At 45.6% G+C, this 22,447-nt stretch overlaps 1 protein-coding gene across 6 annotated transcripts in view; it reads left to right on the forward strand.

Moving 5' to 3' along the window:
- The window catches only part of GPBP1L1 (GC-rich promoter binding protein 1 like 1), a 62,961-nt gene extending 40,514 nt beyond the window's left edge, over nt 1-22,447 (forward strand). Inside the window, exons 2-13 of one of the 6 annotated variants that reach the window (XM_063939393.1) lie at nt 8,534-9,016; nt 9,196-9,384; nt 11,582-11,704; nt 11,994-12,123; nt 12,836-13,125; nt 15,241-15,313; nt 15,639-15,832; nt 17,371-17,490; nt 18,304-18,462; nt 18,857-18,993; nt 19,554-19,656; nt 21,441-22,447. In XM_063939393.1, coding sequence (XP_063795463.1) covers nt 11,645-11,704; nt 11,994-12,123; nt 12,836-13,125; nt 15,241-15,313; nt 15,639-15,832; nt 17,371-17,490; nt 18,304-18,462; nt 18,857-18,993; nt 19,554-19,656; nt 21,441-21,593 — 1,419 coding nt within the window. In that variant the 5' untranslated portion in view covers nt 8,534-9,016; nt 9,196-9,384; nt 11,582-11,644 and the 3' untranslated portion in view covers nt 21,594-22,447. Of the gene's footprint in view, nt 1-8,533; nt 9,017-9,192; nt 9,385-11,581; nt 11,705-11,993; nt 12,124-12,835; nt 13,126-15,240; nt 15,314-15,638; nt 15,833-17,370; nt 17,491-18,300; nt 18,463-18,856; nt 18,994-19,553; nt 19,657-21,440 lie in introns of all 6 variants that reach the window. The other 5 variants (XM_063939391.1, XM_063939389.1, XM_063939388.1 and 2 more) reach the window with 5 other exon arrangements.

Below are 22,447 nucleotides of genomic sequence, written 5' to 3' on the forward strand. Positions count from 1 at the left end.
ATAAAAGTCTACATAACATACGTTGCAGCCTTCTGAACAGAATAGTACCTTATTGTTTCTCTTTTTGTATGTACGTCTGGCTATTCAGGATATACTGTAGTGCAGAGTTTCTCAAACGCGGTCCTTAAGGCACACCAATGGTCTATGGCAGGCCTGGCCAACCTGTGGCTCTCCAGCTGTTGTAAAACTACAAGTCCCATCATGCCTTGCCACAGTTTTGCTATTAGGGAATGCTAAAACTGTGGCAGGGCATGCTGGGATGTGTAGTTTCACAACATCTGGAGAGCCACAGGTTGGCCAGGCCTGGTCTATGGCTTTATCCATGCTTGGCCACAGGTGACTTACCGTAATTATCTCTTCAGTCAAATTTATTTTACCACCTGTGCTGAGCCATGGATATACCTAAAACCTGGACTATTGGGGTGCCTTGAGGACCTTTGCTGTAGTGGATTTAAAATATCTGTAATCAATCACCATATACTTAGTTTCAAGCAAATGCACCCTTGTTTACCCTTGTTAGCCCCCGCCCCCAATGGGGTAGGGGCTAACTTTTTATTGCCTTCTATTTACACTGCACCCATCCCTGCTCAGCTGCCGACACTCTGATGTCACTTTCTGGCTCCTCCTCTTTATCTTCTCTCTTCCTGGAACCACTGTGGTGGTGATTGGGACTTGCCCTGCAGAATCACTGCATAAATGGTTCTTAGGCCAGTACATTTCACCTATTCACCGGTTAGGGACTGCCATATTGGATGTAACAGTGTTGTGTGGACAGGTCGGGCATACTGATAAATGATCCATAGATCACTGAGCTTTGCATGCGGTATGTAATGTGCTGGACGAGTACACTAAATTCTTCTGCTCTGGCTGTTATTATGTTCTGAATTTGTCACATGTACACTAATGTGTCAGTCCTGTTCTTACCTGTCCAGGTGTTTTATTAGTTAATTATATAATGAGCTTGTTACACCCTTTGCTTGTGCTTTCTCCATCCTACTCTTCCTGTCATCAGTTCTGTGAGACACAGTACAGTGGACCAAATACTGTAGATAGCCTAGGAGCCAGGAGGCGAGGCACCGACCTCTGCAGAAATACTCCTGTAAGCTTTAGCAGTGGCGCACTGGGATTTGTCCAGCACTGAGGTACAGTTTATTCCCCAGTCCAATTAGTTGTGCATTTTTGCATGATTCCTGCATTACCTGTACCACCTTTGTCATATCGAGTACTCTAGCGTTCTGATTCAATTCTCCTGACAGCAGGAACTTTCTGCAGTATCCGTTATGCACGCGTCCTTATAATCTGCACTTCCCTGTATGTGAAAACCACCTATGTGCCACGTGGCGCTGTACTCGCTGATAAGACTGCTGGTTGGTGTGGCATCTGAGTGTAGACCCTGGACAATCGCAGAGTTTTGTGGTGAACATATTTGGTAGTGCTGGTGCATCCAGTCAGGGGAACGCATGCCCTAAATTCAGTAAATACAGGATTTTTAAATCAGAACTTAATGGTAGGCTTGCCATGGTTTCTCTTCTCTACTGTTTAATCTATAATCATTCTGAAAGTGGGATGTTAATTTATTCCTGTTGCCGTATCTTGGGGGGGGGGGGGTGTGTGTATTAGTTATAACAGATATTTCTCTGACGTCCTAGTGGATGCTGGGACTCCGTCAGGACCATGGGGATTAGCGGCTCCGCAGGAGACAGGGCACAAAAATAAAAGCTTTAGGACTAGGTGGTGTGCACTGGCTCCTCCCCCTATGACCCTCCTCCAAGCCTCAGTTAGGTTTTTGTGCCCATCCGAGCAGGGTGCAATCTAGGTGGCTCTCCTAAAGAGCTGCTTAGAAAAAGTTATTAGGTTTTTTATTTTCAGTGAGTCCTGCTGGCAACAGGCTCACTGCAACGAGGGACTTAGGGGAGAAGAAGTGAACTCACCTGCGTGCAGGATGGATTGGCTTCTTAGGCTACTGGACACCATTAGCTCCAGAGGGATCGAACACAGGCCCAGCCATGGAGTCCGGTCCCGGAGCCGCGCCGCCGACCCCCTTGCAGATGCCGAAAAAAGTGAAGAGGTCCAGAAACCGGCGGCAGAAGACTTTTCAGTCTTCATGAGGTAGCGCACAGCACTGCAGCTGTGCGCCATTGTTGTCGGCACACTTCACACCAGCGGTCACTGAGGGTGCAGGGCGCTGGGGGGGGGCGCCCTGGGCAGCAATGATAATACCTTGTTCTGGCTAAAAATACATCACATATAGCCCCTGGGGCTATATGGATGTATTTAACCCCTGCCAGGTCTCACAAACACCGGGAGAAGAGCCCGCCGAAATAGGGGGCGGGGCCTATCTCCTCAGCACACAGCGCCATTTTCCTGCACAGCTCCGCTGCGAGGAAGGCTCCCAGGACTCTCCCCTGCACTGCACTACAGAAACAGGGTAAAAAAACAGAGGGGGGGCACTTTTTTGGCGATATTGATATATTAAGCTGCTATAAAGGAAACAACACTTCTGTAGGGTTGTTCCTATATATTTATAGCGCTTGGGTGTGTGCTGGCAAACTCTCCCTCTGTCTCCCCAAAGGGCTAGTGGGGTCCTGTCTTCGATAAGAGCATTCCCTGTGTGTCTGCTGTGTGTCGGTACGTGTGTGTCGACATGTATGAGGACGATGTTGGTGTGGAGGCGGAGCAATTGCCGGTGATGTCACCCCCTAGGGAGTCGACACCGGAATGGATGGCTTTGTTTATGGAATTACGTGATAATGTCAGCACGTTACAAAAATCAGTTGACGACATGAGACGGCCGGCAAACCAGTTAGTACCTGTCCAGGCGTCTCAGACACCGTCAGGGGCTGTAATCTAGTGTCGACGGTGAAGAAACAAACGTATTTTCCAGTAGGGCCACACGTTATATGATCACGGCAATGAAGGAGGCTTTGCATATCTCTGATACTGCAAGTACCACAAAAAGGGGTATTTATGTGGGGTCTGAAAAAACTACCTGTAGTTTTTCCTGAATCAGAGGAATTGAATGAAGTGTGTGATGAAGCGTGGGTTAACCCCGATAGAAAACTGCTAATTTCAAAGAAGTTATTGGCATTATATCCTTTCTCGCCAGAGGTTAGGGCGCGCTGGGAAACACCCCCTAGGGTGGATAAGGCACTCACACGCTTATCAAAACAAGTGGCGTTACAGTCTCCTGAAACGGCCGCCCTCAAGGATCCAGCTGATAGGAGGCTGGAAACTACCCTGAAAAGTATATACACTCATACTGGTGTTATACTGCGACCAGCCATCGCCTCAGCATGGATGTGCAGTGCTGGGGTGGTCTGGTCGGATTCCCTGACTGAAAATATTGATACCCTGGATAGGGACAGTATTTTATTGACTATAGAGCAATTAAAGGATGCTTTTCTTTATATGCGAGATGCTCAGAGGGATATTTGCACTCTGGCATCGAGAGTAAGTGCGATGTCCATATCTGCCAGAAGAAGTTTATGGACGCGACAGTGGTCAGGTGATGCGGATTCCAAACGGCATATGGAAGTATTGCCGTATAAAGGGGAGGAATTATTTGGGGTCGGTCTATCGGATTTGGTGGCCACGGCAACAGCCGGGAAATCCACCTTTTTACCTCAGGTCCCCTCCCAACAGAAAAAGACACCGTCTTTTCAGCCGCAGTCCTTTCGTTCCTATAAGAACAAGCGGGCGAAAGGACAGTCATATATGCCCCGAGGCAAAGGAAAGGGTAAGAGAGTGCACCAAGCAGCTCCCTCCCAGGAGCAGAAGCCCTCCCCGGCTTCTGCAAAGCCCTCAGCATGACGTTGGGGCTTTACAAGCGGACTCAGGGGCGGTGGGGGGTCGACTCAAGAATTTCAGCGCACAGTGGGCTCACTCACAGGTGGACCCCTGGATCCTGCAGGTAGTATCTCAGGGTTACAGGTTGGAATTCGAGAAGTCTCCCCCTCGCCGGTTCCTAAAGTCTGCTCTGCCAACGTCTCCCTCAGACAGGGCGACGGTATTGGAAGCCATTCACAAGCTGTATTCTCAGCAGGTGATAGTCAAGGTACCCCTCCTACAACAGGGAAAGGGGTATTATTCCACACTATTTGTGGTACCGAAGCCGGACGGCTCGGTAAGACCTATTCTAAATCTGAAATCTTTGAACCTGTACATACAAAAATTCAAGTTCAAGATGGAGTCACTCAGAGCAGTGATAGCGAATCTGGAAGAAGGGGACTTTATGGTGTCTCTGGACATCAAGGATGCTTACCTGCATGTCCCAATTTGCCCTTCACATCTAGGGTACCTCAGGTTCGTGGTGCAAAACTGTCATTATCAGTTTCAGACGCTGCCGTTTGGATTGTCCACGGCACCTCGGGTCTTTACCAAGGTAATGGCCGAAATGATGTTTCTTCTGCGAAGAAAAGGCGTATTAATTATCCCTTACTTGGACGATCTCCTGATAAGGGCAAGGTCCAGAGAACAGCTGGAGGACGTAGTAGCACTAACCCAAGTAGTGCTGCAACAGCACGGGTGGATTCTGAATTTTCCAAAATCTCAATTGACCCCGACGACACGTCTGCTGTTCCTGGGAATGATTCTGGACACGGTTCAGAAAAAGGTGTTTCTTCCGGAGGAGAAAGCCAGGGAGTTATCCGAACTTGTCAGGAACCTCCTAAAACCAGGAAAAGTGTCTGTGCATCAATGCACAAGAGTCCTGGGAAAAATGGTGGCTTCTTACGAAGCGATTCCATTCGGCAGATTCCACGCACGAACTTTTCAGTGGGATCTGCTGGACAAATGGTCCGGATCGCATCTGCAGATGCATCAGCGGATAACTTTGTCTCCACGGACAAGGGTGTCTCTTCTGTGGTGGTTGCAGAGTGCTAATCTGTTAGAGGGCTGCAGATTCGGCATACAGGACTGGGTCCTGGTGACCACGGATGCCAGTCTGAGAGGCTGGGGAGCGGTCACACAGGGAAGAAACTTCCAGGGAGTGTGGTCAAGCCTGGAGATGTCTCTTCGCATAAATATACTGGAGCTAAGAGCGATTTACAATGCTCTAAGCCTGGCAAAACCCCTGCTTCAGGGTCAGCCGGTGTTGATCCAGTCGGACAACATCACGGCAGTCGCCCACGTAAACAGACAGGGCGGCACAAGAAGCAGGAGGGCAATGGCAGAAGCTGCAAGGATTCTTCGCTGGGCGGAAGATCATGTGATAGCACTGTCAGCAGTGTTCATTCCGGGAGTGGACAACTGGGAAGCGGACTTCCTCAGCAGACACGATCTACACCCGGGAGAGTGGGGACTTCATCCAGAAGTCTTCCACATGATTGTGAACCGTTGGGAAAAACCAAAGGTGGATATGATGGCGTCCCGCCTCAACAAAAAACTGGACAGGTATTGCGCCAGGTCAAGAGACCCTCAGGCAATAGCTGTGGACGCTCTGGTAACACCGTGGGTGTTCCAGTCAGTGTATGTGTTTCCTCCTCTGCCTCTCATACCAAAACCAAAAGTACTGAGAATTATACGGCAAAGGGGAGTAAGAACGATACTCGTGGCTCCGGATTGGCCAAGAAGAACTTGGTACCCGGAACTTCAGGAGATGCTCACGGAAGATCCGTGGCCTCTACCTCTAAGACGGGACCTGCTTCAGCAGGGACCGTGTCTATTCCAAGACTTACCGCGGCTGCGTTTGACGGCATGGCGGTTGAACGCCGAATTCTAAGGGAAAAAGGCATTCCGGAAGAGGTCATCCCTACCCTGGTAAAAGCCAGGAAGGAGGTGAATGCGCAACATTATCACCGCATTTGGAGAAAATATGTTGCGTGGTGTGAGGCCAGGAAGGCCCCGACGGAGGAATTTCAACTGGGTCGATTCCTACATTTCCTGCAAACAGGATTGTCTATGGGCCTCAAATTAGGGTCCATTAAGGTTCAAATTTCGGCCCTGTCGATTTTCTTCCAGAAAGAATTGGCTTCAGTTCCTGAAGTCCAGACTTTTGTAAAAGGAGTACTACATATACAGCCCCCGGTTGTGCCCCCAGTGGCTCCGTGGGATCTTTAATGTAGTTTTGGATTTTCTCAAATCCCATTGGTTTGAGCCACTCAAATCGGTGGATTTGAAATATCTTACATGGAAAGTAACCATGCTACTGGCCCTGGCTTCAGCCAGGAGAGTGTCAGAATTGGCAGCTTTATCGTATAAAAGCCCATATCTGATTTTCCATTCGGACAGGGCAGAACTGCGGACGCGTCCTCAGTTTCTGCCTAAGGTGGTTTCAGCGTTTCACCTGAACCAGCCTATTGTGGTGCCTGCGGCTACTAGCGATTTGGAGGATTCCAAGTTGCTGGACGTTGTCAGGGCATTGAAAATATATATTTCAAGGACGGCTGGAGTCAGAAAATCTGACTCGCTGTTTATACTGTATGCACCCAACAAGCTGGGTGCTCCTGCTTCTAAGCAGACGATTGCTCGTTGGATTTGTAGCACAATTCAACTTGCACATTCTGTGGCAGGCCTGCCACAGCCTAAATCTATCAAGGCCCATTCCACAAGGAAGGTGGGCTCATCTTGGGCGGCTGCCCGAGGGGTCTCGGCATTACAACTCTGCCGAGCAGCTACGTGGTCGGGGGAGAACACGTTTGTAAAATTCTACAAATTTGATACCCTGGCTAAAGAGAACCTGGAGTTCTCTCATTCGGTGCTGCAGAGTCATCCGCACTCTCCCGCCCGTTTGGGAGCTTTGGTATAATCCCCATGGTCCTGACGGAGTCCCAGCATCCACTAGGACGTCAGAGAAAATAAGATTTTACTTACCGATAAATCTATTTCTCGTAGTCCGTAGTGGATGCTGGGCGCCCATCCCAAGTGCGGATTGTCTGCAATACTTGTACATAGTTATTGTTACAAAAATAATCGGGTTGTTATTGTTGTGAGCCGTCTGTTCAGAGGCTCCTACGTTTGTCATATTGTTAACTGGGTTCAGATCACAGGTTGTACGGTGTGATTGGTGTGGCTGGTATGAGTCTTACCCGGGATTCAATATCCTTCCTTATTGTGTACGCTCGTCCGGGCACAGTATCCTAACTGAGGCTTGGAGGAGGGTCATAGGGAGAGGAGCCAGTGCACACCACCTAGTCCTAAAGCTTTTATTTTTGTGCCCTGTCTCCTGCGGAGCCGCTAATCCCCATGGTCCTGACGGGAGTCCCAGCATCCACTACGGACTACGAGAAATAGATTTATCGGTAAATTAAATCTTATTTTAACATTGTTGGGTGACTGACAACCATAATCTGAAAAGGACAGAAAATATGTCCGGGTAAGCAAGATCTAGCGGACCTAATCTGAGTTTGCTCACAGCCTGGGCAGAAGGATAACCGTTTTATGTTTATTATATATATATATATATATAATTACTGTGCAAAAGTTTTAGGCAGGTGTGGGAAAACTGCTGCAAATTAAGAACACTTCTATTTTTTTTTTTAAAGTATTAATAGTTTATTTTTTATCAACAAAATGCATGAACAGAAGAGAAATCTAAATAAAATTTTTGGTGTGACCACCCATTGCCTTCAAAGCAGCATCAATTCTTCTAGGTACACTTGCACACAGTTTTTAAAGGAAAACTTAGCTTACTTCCCTTCGAAATCGGAAGATTTGGCAGAACTGTCAGAAACCAGTGGGACGCAGGTACACCCATCTACTGTTTGGAGAGGTCTGGCCAGAAGTGGTCTTTATGAAAGAATTGCGCCCAAAAAGCCATACCTTCAGCGCAGTAACAAGGCCAAGTGACTCAACTACATGAAAACATAGGAGCTGTGGTGCAGAAAAATGGCGGCAGGTGCTCTGGACTGACTGCACATAAAGGGGTTGACCGTTCCATCGGGTCACTCATGGGGGCATGCCCAGTACCTACAGAGGTGCTGGGATTCCCTCAAACTCTCCCTTGAATGTGGATAGATGTGCGCACAGAATCTATTCACACGGCGGCACTGGGCAGGGCGCCGCAAAAGGGGCAAGGCGCATTTAGCCCGTTAAAAATCGGGCAGGGTGCGGCGCCCTGCTCAAACAGCCTAGCTTGAACACTAGGTTACTTCTCCCAAGGTGTTTGGAACAACCTCCCTGCTGAGATTCCTTCAGAAAAGTTAATGCTGTTTTTGAAGGCCAAGAGTGGTCACACCATATATTGATTTGATTTAGATTTCTCTTCTGTTCATAAACTTTGCGTTTTGTTAATTGATAAAACTCCACTATTAACGCTTCTATTTTTGAAAGCATTCTTACTGTGCAGCATTTTTTTCCACACCTGCCTAAAACCTTTTGCACAGTCCTGTACATTCACCTATGCAATATTTTGGTTCCTTTTAATGTTGCTACATACCACAAATCCTCACGTATTGCATTGTGTAATTGATTGGCAAATGTGCATGAAAAGAATTGTTCCATTCCTTGTCACCAACTCTTAGAACATCCGGTTTTGTGTTTTAATTTGGTGATCTAAAAAGAGAGATATTAAACCATATGTAATTTTCTTTTGTAGATCCAGTAGCCTCTGAGTGCATGACGTGAAGACAAGGGCCACAGAATACCTGATCAATGGCACATTACGTATCTGGAGTATAACGCAAATAACAGAGGTCGCTGACCTACACTTCTTCTGAAACTTTTTTTTTTCTCCCCATAGATTTTTGCCTATGTTGATTATAGATATGACTGAATTTTTGGGTGTCTGTGTTTAGAGCCTCTCTGTCCTGCGACTATGGCAGTGGGTGTTTTATGCATGTGAGCGCCTTGGACACGCCTCTTGGTATTTTTTCACGATTTTTGCCTTCCGATTGCCAGTTGTCGTTTTCATCTTTAGAAATTAATGAGGGCATCAACCAGGTGTAGAGGATTGGCGCAAGAGCGGACTTCCAGTCATAAATCCCTGGCAGTGTTTTTGTAAGACTGAATGGGTCATTTTGTATGATCACAACACTCTTCCACATTGACTACACAAGAACACACCAATCTGTTTCATGAGGTGAATGTGGGATTTTGGAAACTTTTTTTTTTTTCTACTTTAGTTTTTTTTTTCCTTCTTAATCAGTTGATACAGTTCTACCCAATGTGAGCTCTTTAATTCACTGGCATTCATTTTTTTTTTTTTTTTTTTAAGTTTTTTTTTTTTTTTTACTTGTTTGTTTTTCTGTAAACCAGCAGAATGAGCACTTAGTGACAAGTTTGAGATAAGGGGCAAGCTGGCATGTAGAAACGGGGTGTTTACCCTGCCAGTCGATTTGAGGGGCTGCCCTTATCACCCCCTCTTGCCCAACATAGCTACACATATCGAAGACCTCCCAACTGTCCTACAAAACTGGAAGAGGCTGCCCTGCGTGCTCAGACTGAGGGGTAAGCGGATCGTGTGTACAGTGTGTTGGAAAAAAGTCTCAAGATTTGTTAAAAGGCTTCGGGGTATATTCAATCAATTGAAGTCGAAACTGCCGTCTTGTCGGAAAGACGGCAGTTTCCGACTGATTTAGGTTGGAAGGGGTTCCGACCTATACAATAGGGGCTGTTTTTTTCCAACAAGTCGGGAATTCCTGACTTGTCAGAAAACACGTGGATCGGCGGAATAGACGTGGAGCCACGTGCTTTTGTCGGAAACACGGCCAAATCCGACAGGTTTTGGTCCCGTTTCCGGCAATCTCAATCCGACTTTAAAAAAAGTCGGATTGAGGAGATGAAACGGGGAGCGGGGTCATGTTTTGAGGTGTGTGGGGAAGAGACGGCGGGCGGGTGAGGTGGACGGGACAGGAGATGGAACAGGTGAGGGTTAGGAGGAGCTGAGAGGGGGAGATGGGTACCGGAGCCGGGACCTCGCTTGCTGGAGACGGGTGCTTTGATGTCTGGCGGCGGCGCCCCATCCTCCTGCTGCAGCTGCGGCGTTCCCTGCTCTCCCCGCCGTGAGGTCCGGAGGGCGCGTGTCACTGTCCTTTCAGACATGTCAGTCCGACTTTTAAAAAGGAAAAAAAAAAGTCAGATTGACATTGTCGGGAACGGCCAGATCCTGTCGCATTTGGCAGTTCATTGAATAGTGCTTTGTCTGATCCTTTCCGACAATGCTTGTCGGAAAGGATCTGACTTTAACTGAATATACCCCTTAGGGGTAAATTTACTAAGATGGGAGTTCTGTTTAAGATGGGATGTTACCCATAGCAACCAGTCGGAGTCCAGGTATTATCTTCTAGAAGGTGCTAGATAATTGAGACGTAGAATCTGATTTGGTTGCTATAGGCAACATCTCATCTTAAATAGATCTCCTATCTTGGTAAATTTACCCCTTAGTTTGGCTGTTACCATTGATAATGAACTCATAGGTATTTACAAGATTGACGAGCAGAATAAGATTTTATTTTGGAGTCTGGCAAAAAAGGTTCAAACAGACATCTGTAGAAATGTGTATGCGATCATTAGGGCTATTATGTTAGGTGGTTAGATTTGTCCACCTGTGGATTTCGTTTTTCACTGATCTACAAGTTGTTAGGTTAATTCTTACGGACACCCCTTCCTCGTCTTCCTCACATGGCTCAGATTTCAGGCTGTAGTACACCTTTTAAAGGGAATAAAATTCATTATTCGATTCTGATAACCTAAAACACACACAATCTGAATGCTGGTCAGAAATCTGGGGTAGAGGTGGAGATTGGGGGTCTTGGCGGGGATGACTGCCTTAAGGATCATATAACATGTTCAGTACGTTCAGTGATTACAATATTATGGTGTAGCACCCTCCCTCATACTAGTTGTATGGTGTCTTCTGATAAAATGACATTAAAAAGGCAAAACACTGAATCACACCTTATCCTAGATTATGTTAAAATAATCACAGCAGAGCAGGATTCAACTTCCCTCTGCATTGGACTGAAGGAAGTCTGCATCTGCTGTCTGGGTGAGATGGCAATATGGGGTGTCTGCAATGTTGTGACTAGGGTGGCCAATCCCTGTCCGTTTTTTCAATTCCAGGAATCGGGATTGAAAATTGATCAAACCCGGGACTGGCGTGTTGTGCATAAATTAACTGTTTTCAATGTGTGTGTCCCCTCCCCCCACCCGGCCCAGCCCAGCTAACTCAGAATCCTCCAGGCAGTTGGGAGGGGGGGGGGGTCAACTTGCTGCAGTGCGAGGTGCTACGGCTGGCGTCAAGCTGCGCAGTGTGACCCCTGACATCACGTCACGCTGCGCAGTGCATGGACCGGGGGAAAGGGGAGCTGGGCAGGGGGATCCTCCCTGAGGAGGCTCAACCCTGCTTGGCATTGAAAAAACAAGGGGAACTTCCAATCCTGGGATTGAATCCTGGGCAATTTTTGGCCTTAATCCCGTTACCGGCAGGATCCCGGGATTGGCCACCCTAGTTGTGGCACTGGAAAGAATGATACTGGTTTTTCGTCAGGAAGTACAGGCCGTAGAGGGAGCAATGATTTGTAGAGCTGTCTGTCATACAGGTTAGTCCTTGGGATCTATCATACAGTGGAAGTAGGTATTGCAGGATTGTGCTAGGCCTGAGTGCAGACAGGTGCACTTACAGCAGCTTGTGTGTGTCTTCCAGCAGAGCCTGTCCTGGCCATGAGGGTTAATGCCTCGATTCACTGCTAGAAGATCTACAACCTAAATGGCGCAGCATGACTTTGTTCCTGCTTGGCTTAGCTTCTCCACACCTCAGTCCACCAAGGTAACAGAAAACTCCCCCTAACTCTTACGTCGCACTTTTTCACTTCTTACGACACAGCCGGTACAGAGCGAGGTCTCCTCATGTGACTCCTCACCTGTCTTTATTGGTTGCACAAAACAACTGATGACCCACTGACATGTTGATCCGTGTACAGAAACTGATAAGTCACACTGTTTCCATGTACACAATAGTTGAGAAATACTTTGTAAAATGGCTTTTCATGTGAAATAACGGTTTATAAATATGCAGCCTTTGATCATGGGCCTGAGCTTGTGTTTCTCTGGCATAGTCCTCTGCAGGCGTTGTTGAGAAACATGGAGAGCACCTTCCCAGGGGTGAGGGCCGCCTGGGGGTGAGTCGCCGAAGACACAATTCATCTGATGGATTCTTCAACAACGGACCCCTCCGCACCACAGGAGGTGAGTAACGCAAAGGTTTGGCCTCTGCACTTTCTTTTGGTTTTGGATGTCCGCTTTCTGTTTCCATTGTTACGATGTAGTGTCCCAATCACTTACACATTGTGGAGGCAGCCATATTGGGGACTGAACAGATATCAGTGATGTTACTAACCTATGGACTGTCCGTTTCCTAGTGAATTGATTGGTATTCTGTTCAGTGTTGGTTTAGCACACAAACTGACTGACTCCACTACATTTTGGCTATGGAGTCACCTTAGAGATCCTGTTAAGTTTGAGATAATTGTTTACACAGTCTAATGTAGTTTGGTTAAGATTAAAAAAACAACCACGTTGGGCTCGATTCAATTCAGCGCGTATTGAGTAGCGCCGGGAATTAGCTCCCGGTGCTATTCAATTCTGCGTGCTGTCATGTCGAGGAAGGCGGATTCTCGTGGATTACACAGGGTGTTTAGACATGAGACTGGGCATTCGCCATCTAAAGTGCCCACCGCAATGCTGTTTTGTCCGAGCTGCGGAACGTTTTTGTCGGATTTCTGCTCGCATCCCCAGAGGGGTGTGAGAAGAAATCCTCTAGCCGGGGATAACATCGCGCTGAATTGAATAGCGGCACATCAATACTGAGTGTGTGTGGGTTTTTTTTTTTAATAATGTGTTTTATAGCACAAAAAGTTATTGGGAGCACTTAATGTATTTTATATATTGTCACCATCAGACTCGTGGCACCAGCCATCCCTCCTGCGCCATGATTCGGTGGACTCTGGAGTCTCGAAAGGCACCAACCAGTCTTCACAACCAGGGTGGCATGGGGCTCACCGGGGTCAGCAGGATGGTGCGGTGCAGAGAGGAAATGGCGGTAGCGGGACAGGCAGCGGCGGCCATCGTCACCGGAATGGCAGCGCCCTCTCTCGTAAGAATGCTTCCATGCAAGACAAGCAGACGGCCGAGACCAGAGAGGAAAAGAACGCGGAGCGGAAAAAGCTGCAGTTCGAGGAGGAGGACTTTGTACGTAGTGATAACTCAGCTGACATTTGGGGCCATTGTCAAAGTCTCTGCATTTGCAGTGGGCAAACTTGCATGTTGGGTGTCTCTAAAATGAAGACTGTTACAGTGAAATTTATTTTCACGATTCTTTTATTATATGTAGAGTCTATTGGAAAGGCAATACCTACACACCAATAACTGTCATTTCATATAGAAGTCCTGTGGGTGGGAACAAGCGCCTAGCAGTAACCATACTCATCTGATGAGGGATTACGCTTTGTTCATGATCTCCATGAGTGAAAGGATTTAGTATTTGAATGGAGAGCACTGAAAAGAGAATAAAGCACTGATAAAGGACAGCGTGATTGTAGTTTATTATTATTTATTTGCAGTATTGGTGGTACATATGGACTTATCAATCAAAAACAGGTTATCCCCAGTCAAGTGTCCCCTTCACTTAACATATTGAGGATTTCTAAACTCATCCCTATAGATTGTGAGCAGGGCCTTCCTACCTATGTCTGTGTGTTCTTACCCAGTTTTTTCTATTACTGTTTCCAATTGTAAAGTGCAACAGCATTTTCTGTGCTATATAAGAAACTTAATAATAATAATAATTATTATGCGACACTGTACAAGTAATTATACTGTATTATAAGTATTCTATGGGCAGAAGTAATGTTTTACCCTCCAGCAGCCACTAGATGGAGCCATTCAATGTTGCATCAGCATTTCACCTCACAGCCAGACCCCTCCCCCCCCCCCCCCCCCCCCCATGTTGCCGAGCTGAAATTAGCAAAAATTTACCCATTTGGGCGCCTAGCTTTGTGGTCGGATTTAGCCATTTTACGCAGCTAAACCCAGGCTGTCTGGGTGCAATTAGCGTGAAAGAACACTTGAATATTGCACTCACCATTCCCCATACCGTAAAAACAATACGTGTTACAGTATAACTTTACTAGCATATGTCCAGTCACGTCAGGCCGCCTCTTTTGCCCTGCTCCCTGACCACTGTACTATACTTGCCCATTCCTGACACACAGAGGTGAGGTCCTGGAGCCTAGGTCTGTCCTGTCATGTACCCTGGTTACCACTTGCATGCATGTAAAGTATGGGGAGCAATTAGCATATTTAATTATGTAAAATTAAATCCAGTACATTTGTATTGCTTAACCATTATTCATTTAAGTTTAAGTAAACCATTAAAGCACGGATGAAAGTCTAGTTATCCTCAATAACAAATCGTGGGGGCAGATGTATTAACCTGGAGAAGGCATAAGGAAGTGATAAACCAGCGATATGTGTAAGGTGATAAAGGCAGCAGCCAATCAGCTCCAATATGTAAATTAACAGTTAGGATCTGATTGGCTGCTGCCTTTATCAACTTGCACATATCACTGGTTTATCACTTCCTTATGCCTTCTCCAAGTTAATACATCTGTCTTATCACTGCTGACTGTAGGGATCTGCTCATTTCCTCAATGTTAAGTAGATTGGGATCCGCACTGACTATACTCTTATAGCGTAACATATATTATACAATTTCATGTATCATTAATGTTTTTTTTTACTAATCGATAAAAAGCAGCACTTGGTTTAATTTCAGGCTGAGTAGTAGATGTTCATTGTTTTTGTTTTTTTTAGCTATTAGCTAATTAACTAATATTTAGATGGAGATCGGGAGTGATAAACAATTGAATATTGCACTATATCTTCATCTGAAGACTTTAAATGTATGCAAACTTAGAAAACTCATGGCTGATGCAGCCATTCTACTTTCCAAACCGCAGACTTATTTCCACTTTATTCTCTGCAAAATGTCTCTACAGTGGCCTCTACAGCAGTGGTTCTCAACCTCTATCCTCAAGGACCCCCAACAGTTCATGTTTTCCAGGTCACCTAGCAGTTGAACAGGTGTATTCATTACTCACTGACACATTTTAAAAGACCCACAGATGGAGCAAATTATTTCACTTGCAATCCTGTGGGGAGACCTGGAAAACATTAACTGTTGGGAGTACTTGAGGACCACGGTTGAGAACCACTGTTCTACAGTACTGTGTAACCCTAGCTCGTACCGTGCTGTTGTGTCTTCCCTCCGTTTCATATTATCGATTTATTTTGTATTTTTTGCAGCCATCATTAAATCCTGAGACTGGGAAGCAGGTCATTCAGAGCAAGCAAACTGGGACCCCTACAGGAGTTTGGGGTACGTGACAAGAGATGACCTATTGCCAGTCACATCTGTAATCTATAGGCTCATTTGAGGAACATTGTGGTGGTTTACCACCTGGACTAGCTAGCGCATCTAGATTAAAGACCATATGATAGTATTCTTAAAGTAAGGGCATAAATTCAGACTGTTGTTTAATTTATAGTGTTTATTGTTACGTTTGGGAATTATTAGTTCCGTAGTACTCAGTCCTAGTGGTAATTGAGTTTGGGATGTCTAAAATATAAATAAATGGTACAGATATCCGTATGTACAGTGTCATCCCGTTATGTAAGTGTTGTAATGAGTGTGGCTCTTCTAGAAAACCCTCCCAGTGCCAAGCAGCCACTCAAGATGCTGGTCATCAAGAAGATCTCCAAAGAGGACCCATCTGCTTTCTCCGCTGCGTTTGCATCACCCGTACCTCACCTCTCCAACGGCAACAACAAGACCAGCCCCTCTGGGCCAATTGTGTACAAAAATCTGGTCCCTAAACCAGCAGCCTCCTCCACCAAGGTAGGTAGTAATAGGGATCCTTTTCCCTAGCGTGTAATGCCATGGGACCGTCTGCCATGCACATGACTTGGAATCCATTCTACTTATGAACATTTGGGAGGGGGAGGGAGTTCAATTAGGCACAACTTTCAATTACTGCAGGTATGCGTGCTCCTGATACCCTTGGTAGCCAAAAAAAAAAAAAAATCACTGGGTTTTCAGTGTTGAAAACCCTGTGCCGCGTGAAAAATAAAAAAAGTCACCCCTCCGGTGGTCTTTGATATTCCCGGTGGCCTCCCCTCCATCTTCCCACTGGGGCGGGGGCTACTGGAAGTCTCAAGGGCTGCTGGGGGATTTAGTTCTCCCAGCCTCTGCCTCATGGTCGGGGGGTGGAAATACACTCTCATGGGTGTTGGGAGGGGTCTCACATACCCATTCACATACACACATGCTTACAAACACACTTATGTGTTGGAGGAGAAGACCCTGCTTCGGAAGGTGAGTAATTGCTGACTGATTAAGATAATTGGAATCTTACAATTGCTTAATTAGTTGAAGGGGAGTTGTTGTTGGGATCAGAGCAAGTCCCGGTGATTTTTCTTAAAATTAATGATTTTAGGAAAAATCAGACTTGCTCTGGTGGTGCGAGAAAAAAGATGCAGTAAGTTCCATTTTCCAGTCCTGCAATTGAGTAGTATAACCCAGCGACTGTGGGAAAAACACAGTGCAGTGTGGTTTTTCAAATTACCCTTCGTCATTTGAATTCCCTCATTAAACAGTGAAAGTGCCTCGCACTACATCTGGCAAGACTCTGTTGGGTGTAGTTGCTTGTCGGTCGTCCACTCTGCATAAAGGAACAAGCAGGAACCCTTCAATGTCCTCTACATATCTCTATATATCAGAGAATAGATGGTTGAAAAATAATTGTGTGGTATCCAATTAATTTACCGTGACTAATTGGTTTGCCGGGGGCTATCCTATTAGCCCCGATGGCCGGCACTTATCGGGGATTGGTGAAGGCAAATCCCCGACAAGTGATTTTATTTATTTGACGTGGTAAGTGCCACGAAAATTACATAGGATCGCGGCTTTTCACAGACCTTATGTATTTTTGCGAGAGGCTTTTTTTTCCCCCCGCAAATGAATTGGATAGGGGTGATAAAAAAATAAAAATAAATCAGTGATATAAAAAATATTTGCAAACTCTTCCCCGAGCTCCCCCCTGTTTTTTGGCGGCACTAAGCGGGAAATGTCCCATTTTAGTAGAAGGTCTGAATTCTTTCAGTTCCAAGTATCCCCTACACCTGTAATCTTTGTCTATTGCCTGACCCCAGTACCTGTATTGTGACTATATTATCTATACTACCTCCCCCTTTTTCTCTTATTGGTCTACAGTGTTCTGTAAGTTTGCTATTTAGTTTAAAACAGAACCGTTTTCTATCCATGTTCACAATGAAAGTATACTAAATAATATAGCTGTTACCGATGCTTGTCTTTGCTGTGAGCAGATGATGAAGCTTCCATGGTGCATGTGTGAGATCCTCTTTTCTTTATTCCAGCCCAGTCCCTGGAAGTCCAATGGTCGGGAGACCAAATCTTCATCCTTATTTTACAACAGAGACTCCGCTTTCACCAGCCCAGTGTTGGCGCCAGCACCTGTGTTGTCATCACCCAAAGAGGTATGGCACAAACAGTCACATGATAGCTATGCCGGGGGGTTGTGGCCAATCCATGCGCCTAGTAAAGCCTCCCCGATCCTTTGGGCTAAAATCTCAGGGTCTACCTAGTGCAGCCCCTTGTCCTCAGTCTGCCATCTCCATCTGCACCTAGTACGGCTCTACTGGTCCTAAGACTGACATCTCAGTATCTACATCTACTATACCTTCTGGTCCTCAGGCTGAGATCTCTGTATCTGCGCTGAGTATGGCCTACTGGTCCACAGGCGGAAATCTTGGTGTCAACACACTGGGGAGATGTACTAAGACTTGGCGAGAGATAAAGTACCAGTCAATCGGCTCCTTGTTGCCAAGTTACAGACTGTATGAAAAATGACAATTATGAACCGATTGGTTTTGTAGCTTCTCTCTCCACTTTATCACTCTCCAAGGATTCGTACATCTGCACCACAGTTAGTACAGATGGAGCCCTTCTCATCTATGCCTTTTTAATAGGATTAATTGAGCCAGGGCAGTTTGACTTAATCCCCTCCTGTAATGACTTAATCCCCTGCTGTATTGTTCTCTCTGTAGTGTATTGCAGCTGAAAACAATAGATGAAAGGCTTATGCTAATAAACCTTGGTGCACCTAGGCGCAGCAGAGAAGCCTAGATGAGCCTGGCTCCATCTGTACAGTCTCCGGCGCTCAGACTTATACTTCCTTTATCTGCACCTACGTATGTTTATTTTGTGACATGTTGGCCTTCAAAGTGATTTTAGGATTCTTATCCCTTGGCAAGCAGAAGCAATTTCTCAACTCTTTTTGTCTTTAGCAGGGCACGTCCAGTGTTACCCCACCACTGGAGCTCAGCATTTCACGGCTAACTCGCATGACCCGACGTGTCCCCGACAAGAAGAGTGAGTTTCTGAAGGCGCTAAAGGATGAGCAAGATACGGACCAGGCTGAAGACAGGGATGGCGAAAAACTGGAAGATGTAAGAGAAACCTCACAGTATAGGTTCCATTATTTCCGTTTGTCTCTGAGTTATGGATTTAGGTTCTAAAAGATCATCTGCTCAAACATATTTAGTTACCAAGATCAGCGGGGGCTCACGTGAGATTCCGGACAAGCTTGTTCTTCGTGAGATGTAAACTTTTACATGGGGAAAAATATTATCCAAATCAGTTTATGCGCTGCTACTACTACTCACAATTTGTAAGTGTAGTGCAGTTCTAAACATGACCACCAGAGGGCACTGGTGAAACAGGTTTAAGGATTCCAACTCCAGATATAAACACAAAGCACAGTTTAGATTATAGCATAGTTTATATGACTATTACGTGTTCTGGACTGTAACTGTGACTTTTTTTTTTTCTTTCTTTTTCTAGGTGCAAAATCAGAGCCCTTCCGATCTGAATGACACTGATGGGGAGCACATTGAGAGAGGCCGACCTCACAACGGCATCTCTGGTTCTCAGGAAGAGAGTAGGGATCGGCTGTCATACTCACTGGAAGCAGAGCACAGGTAAGAGCAGAGGGAATGGTCCCTGTTGGGTAATAAAAGATGACTTATACCTTTTAATACAGCCATATGTAACAGCTCACCCCATTTATGTCCACTTAATAATCAAACACCCATGCTTTGTGAGGTAAGAAGTTAAATGTACACCTTGCGGTCTCAATGTCCTATAATTGTATCTACAAATTGTACAAGGTTTGGGCTGCACTAATTGACTAAAGTGGTGTTTGGCAGACTTGAGGGGGTGAATTTATTTTGTCCTTTTTTACCTTTCATTTAGTTTTTAGTAAGGGTGATGGGTCCATAGTTTCGTTTTACAGCAGTTGTGGTGGGTACGGTATAATCGGCCCCCACTCACTGACTAGTTACACAGTAGAAATGCGCATTCTATTTCTTGTGTCAAAGCTGGGATATTACAATGTATTTTTGTATTCTACTTTGGGAATTAAGCTGTATTAGAATTAATAAAGAAAGTCTGTCAAGTGTACAACATCTGTGCTGTATTCACATTATATGAATATTGTCCGGCCCATGCTGACATTCATACGTTCCCCCTCCACCCCCAGATTATTGAAAGAAATGGGATGGCAGGAGTCTCCTGAGAATGATGAGGACTGTCTGCCGCTAACTGAAGAGGAACTTCGTGAATTCCAGATTAAATCCCAGCGGGTGAGTGTCGGTCATGCACCCTGGTTCTATGCCTCTGTTCCCCTTCTAGTGCCTTACAGCAACTGTGTGGTGTGTTTCATTACACAGTGTCATTATTGGGTGCATTGGGATACAGTCGGGATCCCGGCAGTCAGATTACAGATGCCGGCATCCCAAATAGGTAGACATCCCGGCGTTGGAATACTGACAGCAGGGATGCCAAACATCCTCACATCGCTGAGGAGGTAAGCCACGAGAGGGGAGGTTAGATTTAGGCTGCGCAGGGAGGGTTAGGGTCTCTAGGTCGACCACTATTGGTCGACAGGGTCAAAAGGGCGACATGAGTTATGCATTTTTCTTTTTTTTCTTTCTATTTTTGAACATTTTCATACTTAAAGATCCAATTGGACTACGATTGGGAATAGTAATCTTGCCCGAAGCATGGCGAGCGGACACAGAGCACTAATTTTGGTTCCCGATCGCTGTACGGAGAAAATGACACACCAAAAAAAAAAACCTCATGTTGACCTTTTGACCTGTCGACCTAGACCCTGTCGACCTACAGTCCATGTTGACCTAGCATCGCTGTCTACCTAGTCACTGTCGACCAATAGTGGTCGACCTAGACACTGCCCACCTAGTCACTGTCAACCCTCCATACCACACCCGGGTTAGGGTTAGGCTGCACCACGGGAGGGGGGAGGGTTAGAGTGCGGGTAGGGAAGTGGGTTAGGGTTAGGCACCCCCCCCCCCCTCCGAGGGTTAGGATTAGGCTGCAGGCCGGGAGGGTTAGGTTTAGGCAGCGATGATGAGAGGTTAGGTTTAGGCAGGGACTGTGGGAAGGTACGGTTAGGCACTAAGGGAGAGGTTAGAGTTAGGCAGCGGGTGGGGGAGAGGGTATAGCACTCCTTACTCACCCCTATCAGCTTCTGCGCTCTCAGGTTCCTGGCGTCTGTATTTCAAACACCGGGATCCCGTACTGATCCCCGTGCATTATATAGTTTGTGCTGTGCACCGTCCCATCACAGTACCGGACGGTAATTATTCCAGTAAGTGTTTAAACAAATGATTACACTGATACAAAGTAGCTACACGCATTCATATTAATGAATATAACCACTAACTAGAGATGTTACAGCGGAGCAGTGTGGTTATAACCTTCCCAGTCCCAGCCCACGTTACAGCTGGTAAATGAATCTGTTGGGAGGGAACAGTAATAATAATTTGCTCTGTTAAAATGTATGAAAAATCTACATTTCTGGAAAATCATTTCTCTACATTGCTTCCACTACTGGGGCGATGGAGCTTTTATCCTCCTCCCAGACTATGGGGGAGATTTATCAAAGCTTGGAGAGGGAGAAAGTTCTAACCAATTTGCTTCTGTCAGTTTCTAGGCTGTGTTTGAATAATGACAGGAGCTGGTTGGTTGGTAATTCATCTCTCTCCACATTATCTCTTTTCAAGCTTTTGGTAAATCTCCCACCTATAAGTAGAACTACAGAGGAACCTGGTTAATGAACACGGTTAAGGACACCTCTAGGTGTCTATGGGCCGTGTAGTGGAAGCATCTGATTCTTACTATGGAATAGCCGGTATAGCCTCTATGTAAGCATTACATTTATTCCGCTATTTGAACATTGATAAGTTATGCAATTGTTTTTCAATTGACAAAGTTTCAACCCAATTTAAATTTCTTTAATAACTCTTAAGTTATGTGTATAGAAACTGTGAGTATAAAACAGTCCAAGTCTATAAGTTGTAGCCAATGGTTGTTTCCTTTCATTTCCACATCTTCTGTCTTCCAGCTAAGACTAAATGGTATGGGACAAAATGGCTTCCTGAGGCAGCCACGAAGATGTGCGCTGCTCTTTGCTTGGCGATGCCCTCTGACCCCTGACCCTAGCGAGTGCTCGGACACAGACACAAGCAGCACAGACACTTCAGATGACGAATCTTGATCACGGAGAGACACTGCAAAAATCGCCTGGTCCCAGTTGTTCACTGCACTACGCCGTGTGCGTGTACAGGATATAGTCTATGGGGTGGGGAGATAAAACACGTTGTTGTGTTTTTCAGTCTCGAGCCCCCCCGCTACAAGAGCTCCCCCCCGGCCTTGCTTCCAGAGTAGCTGTTGAGTATTTTGTGAAAAACAGGAAGTGAAGTCACAGCTTTTCAGGGGGTGGGTTCACTTTGTCCTTTCTATGCTTCCTAGAAACAACTTGTTTTGTATAAGCTCTGGAGCCTAGAGGGATGCGTTAAGGTTTTTTTTTTTGTTTGTTTGTTTGTTTTTTTTGTTTTGTTCCTTCTTGTTTTTAATGGAGTCTGGCATACAAATCATCGCAGTTGACAAAGCTTCTAACAGTATTTCAAATTAAATCAAAGTTAACCCACTAAAATCAATCACTGTTTTGGTAAACCTTCACCTTTCAAGTTTGATCATCCTGATCGCGATGATATCTCGATGTAATGCAGCGTTAGTCATGGCGGGTACTTTGTCTTCGAGCAATCTAGCTTGTATTTTGTTTTATTAAGGGGGAATAATTTGCATATGTAAAATATTCAGAGGAATTTTTTTTTTTTTTTTCATTTTTTTTTTTCTTGTTTTTTTTTCTTCTTAAAGCCTTGACATTCAGGGTGGATTGTAAAATAAAACAAGATTTGGGTAAAAATAACCATTCTTGGGGAAGATTTCAGAAGATTATTTTGAAAACATTATTTACAGATGAAAGAAAACTGGTTATCTGTGTGTGAGGACGACGTCAGCACAGCAGCTAATAACTTGGAATAAATATTTTGCATCAGTTTGCCAAAA

This window comes from Pseudophryne corroboree, chromosome 9, assembly GCF_028390025.1.
Source record: "Pseudophryne corroboree isolate aPseCor3 chromosome 9, aPseCor3.hap2, whole genome shotgun sequence".
Lineage (NCBI taxonomy): Eukaryota > Metazoa > Chordata > Amphibia > Anura > Myobatrachidae > Pseudophryne > Pseudophryne corroboree.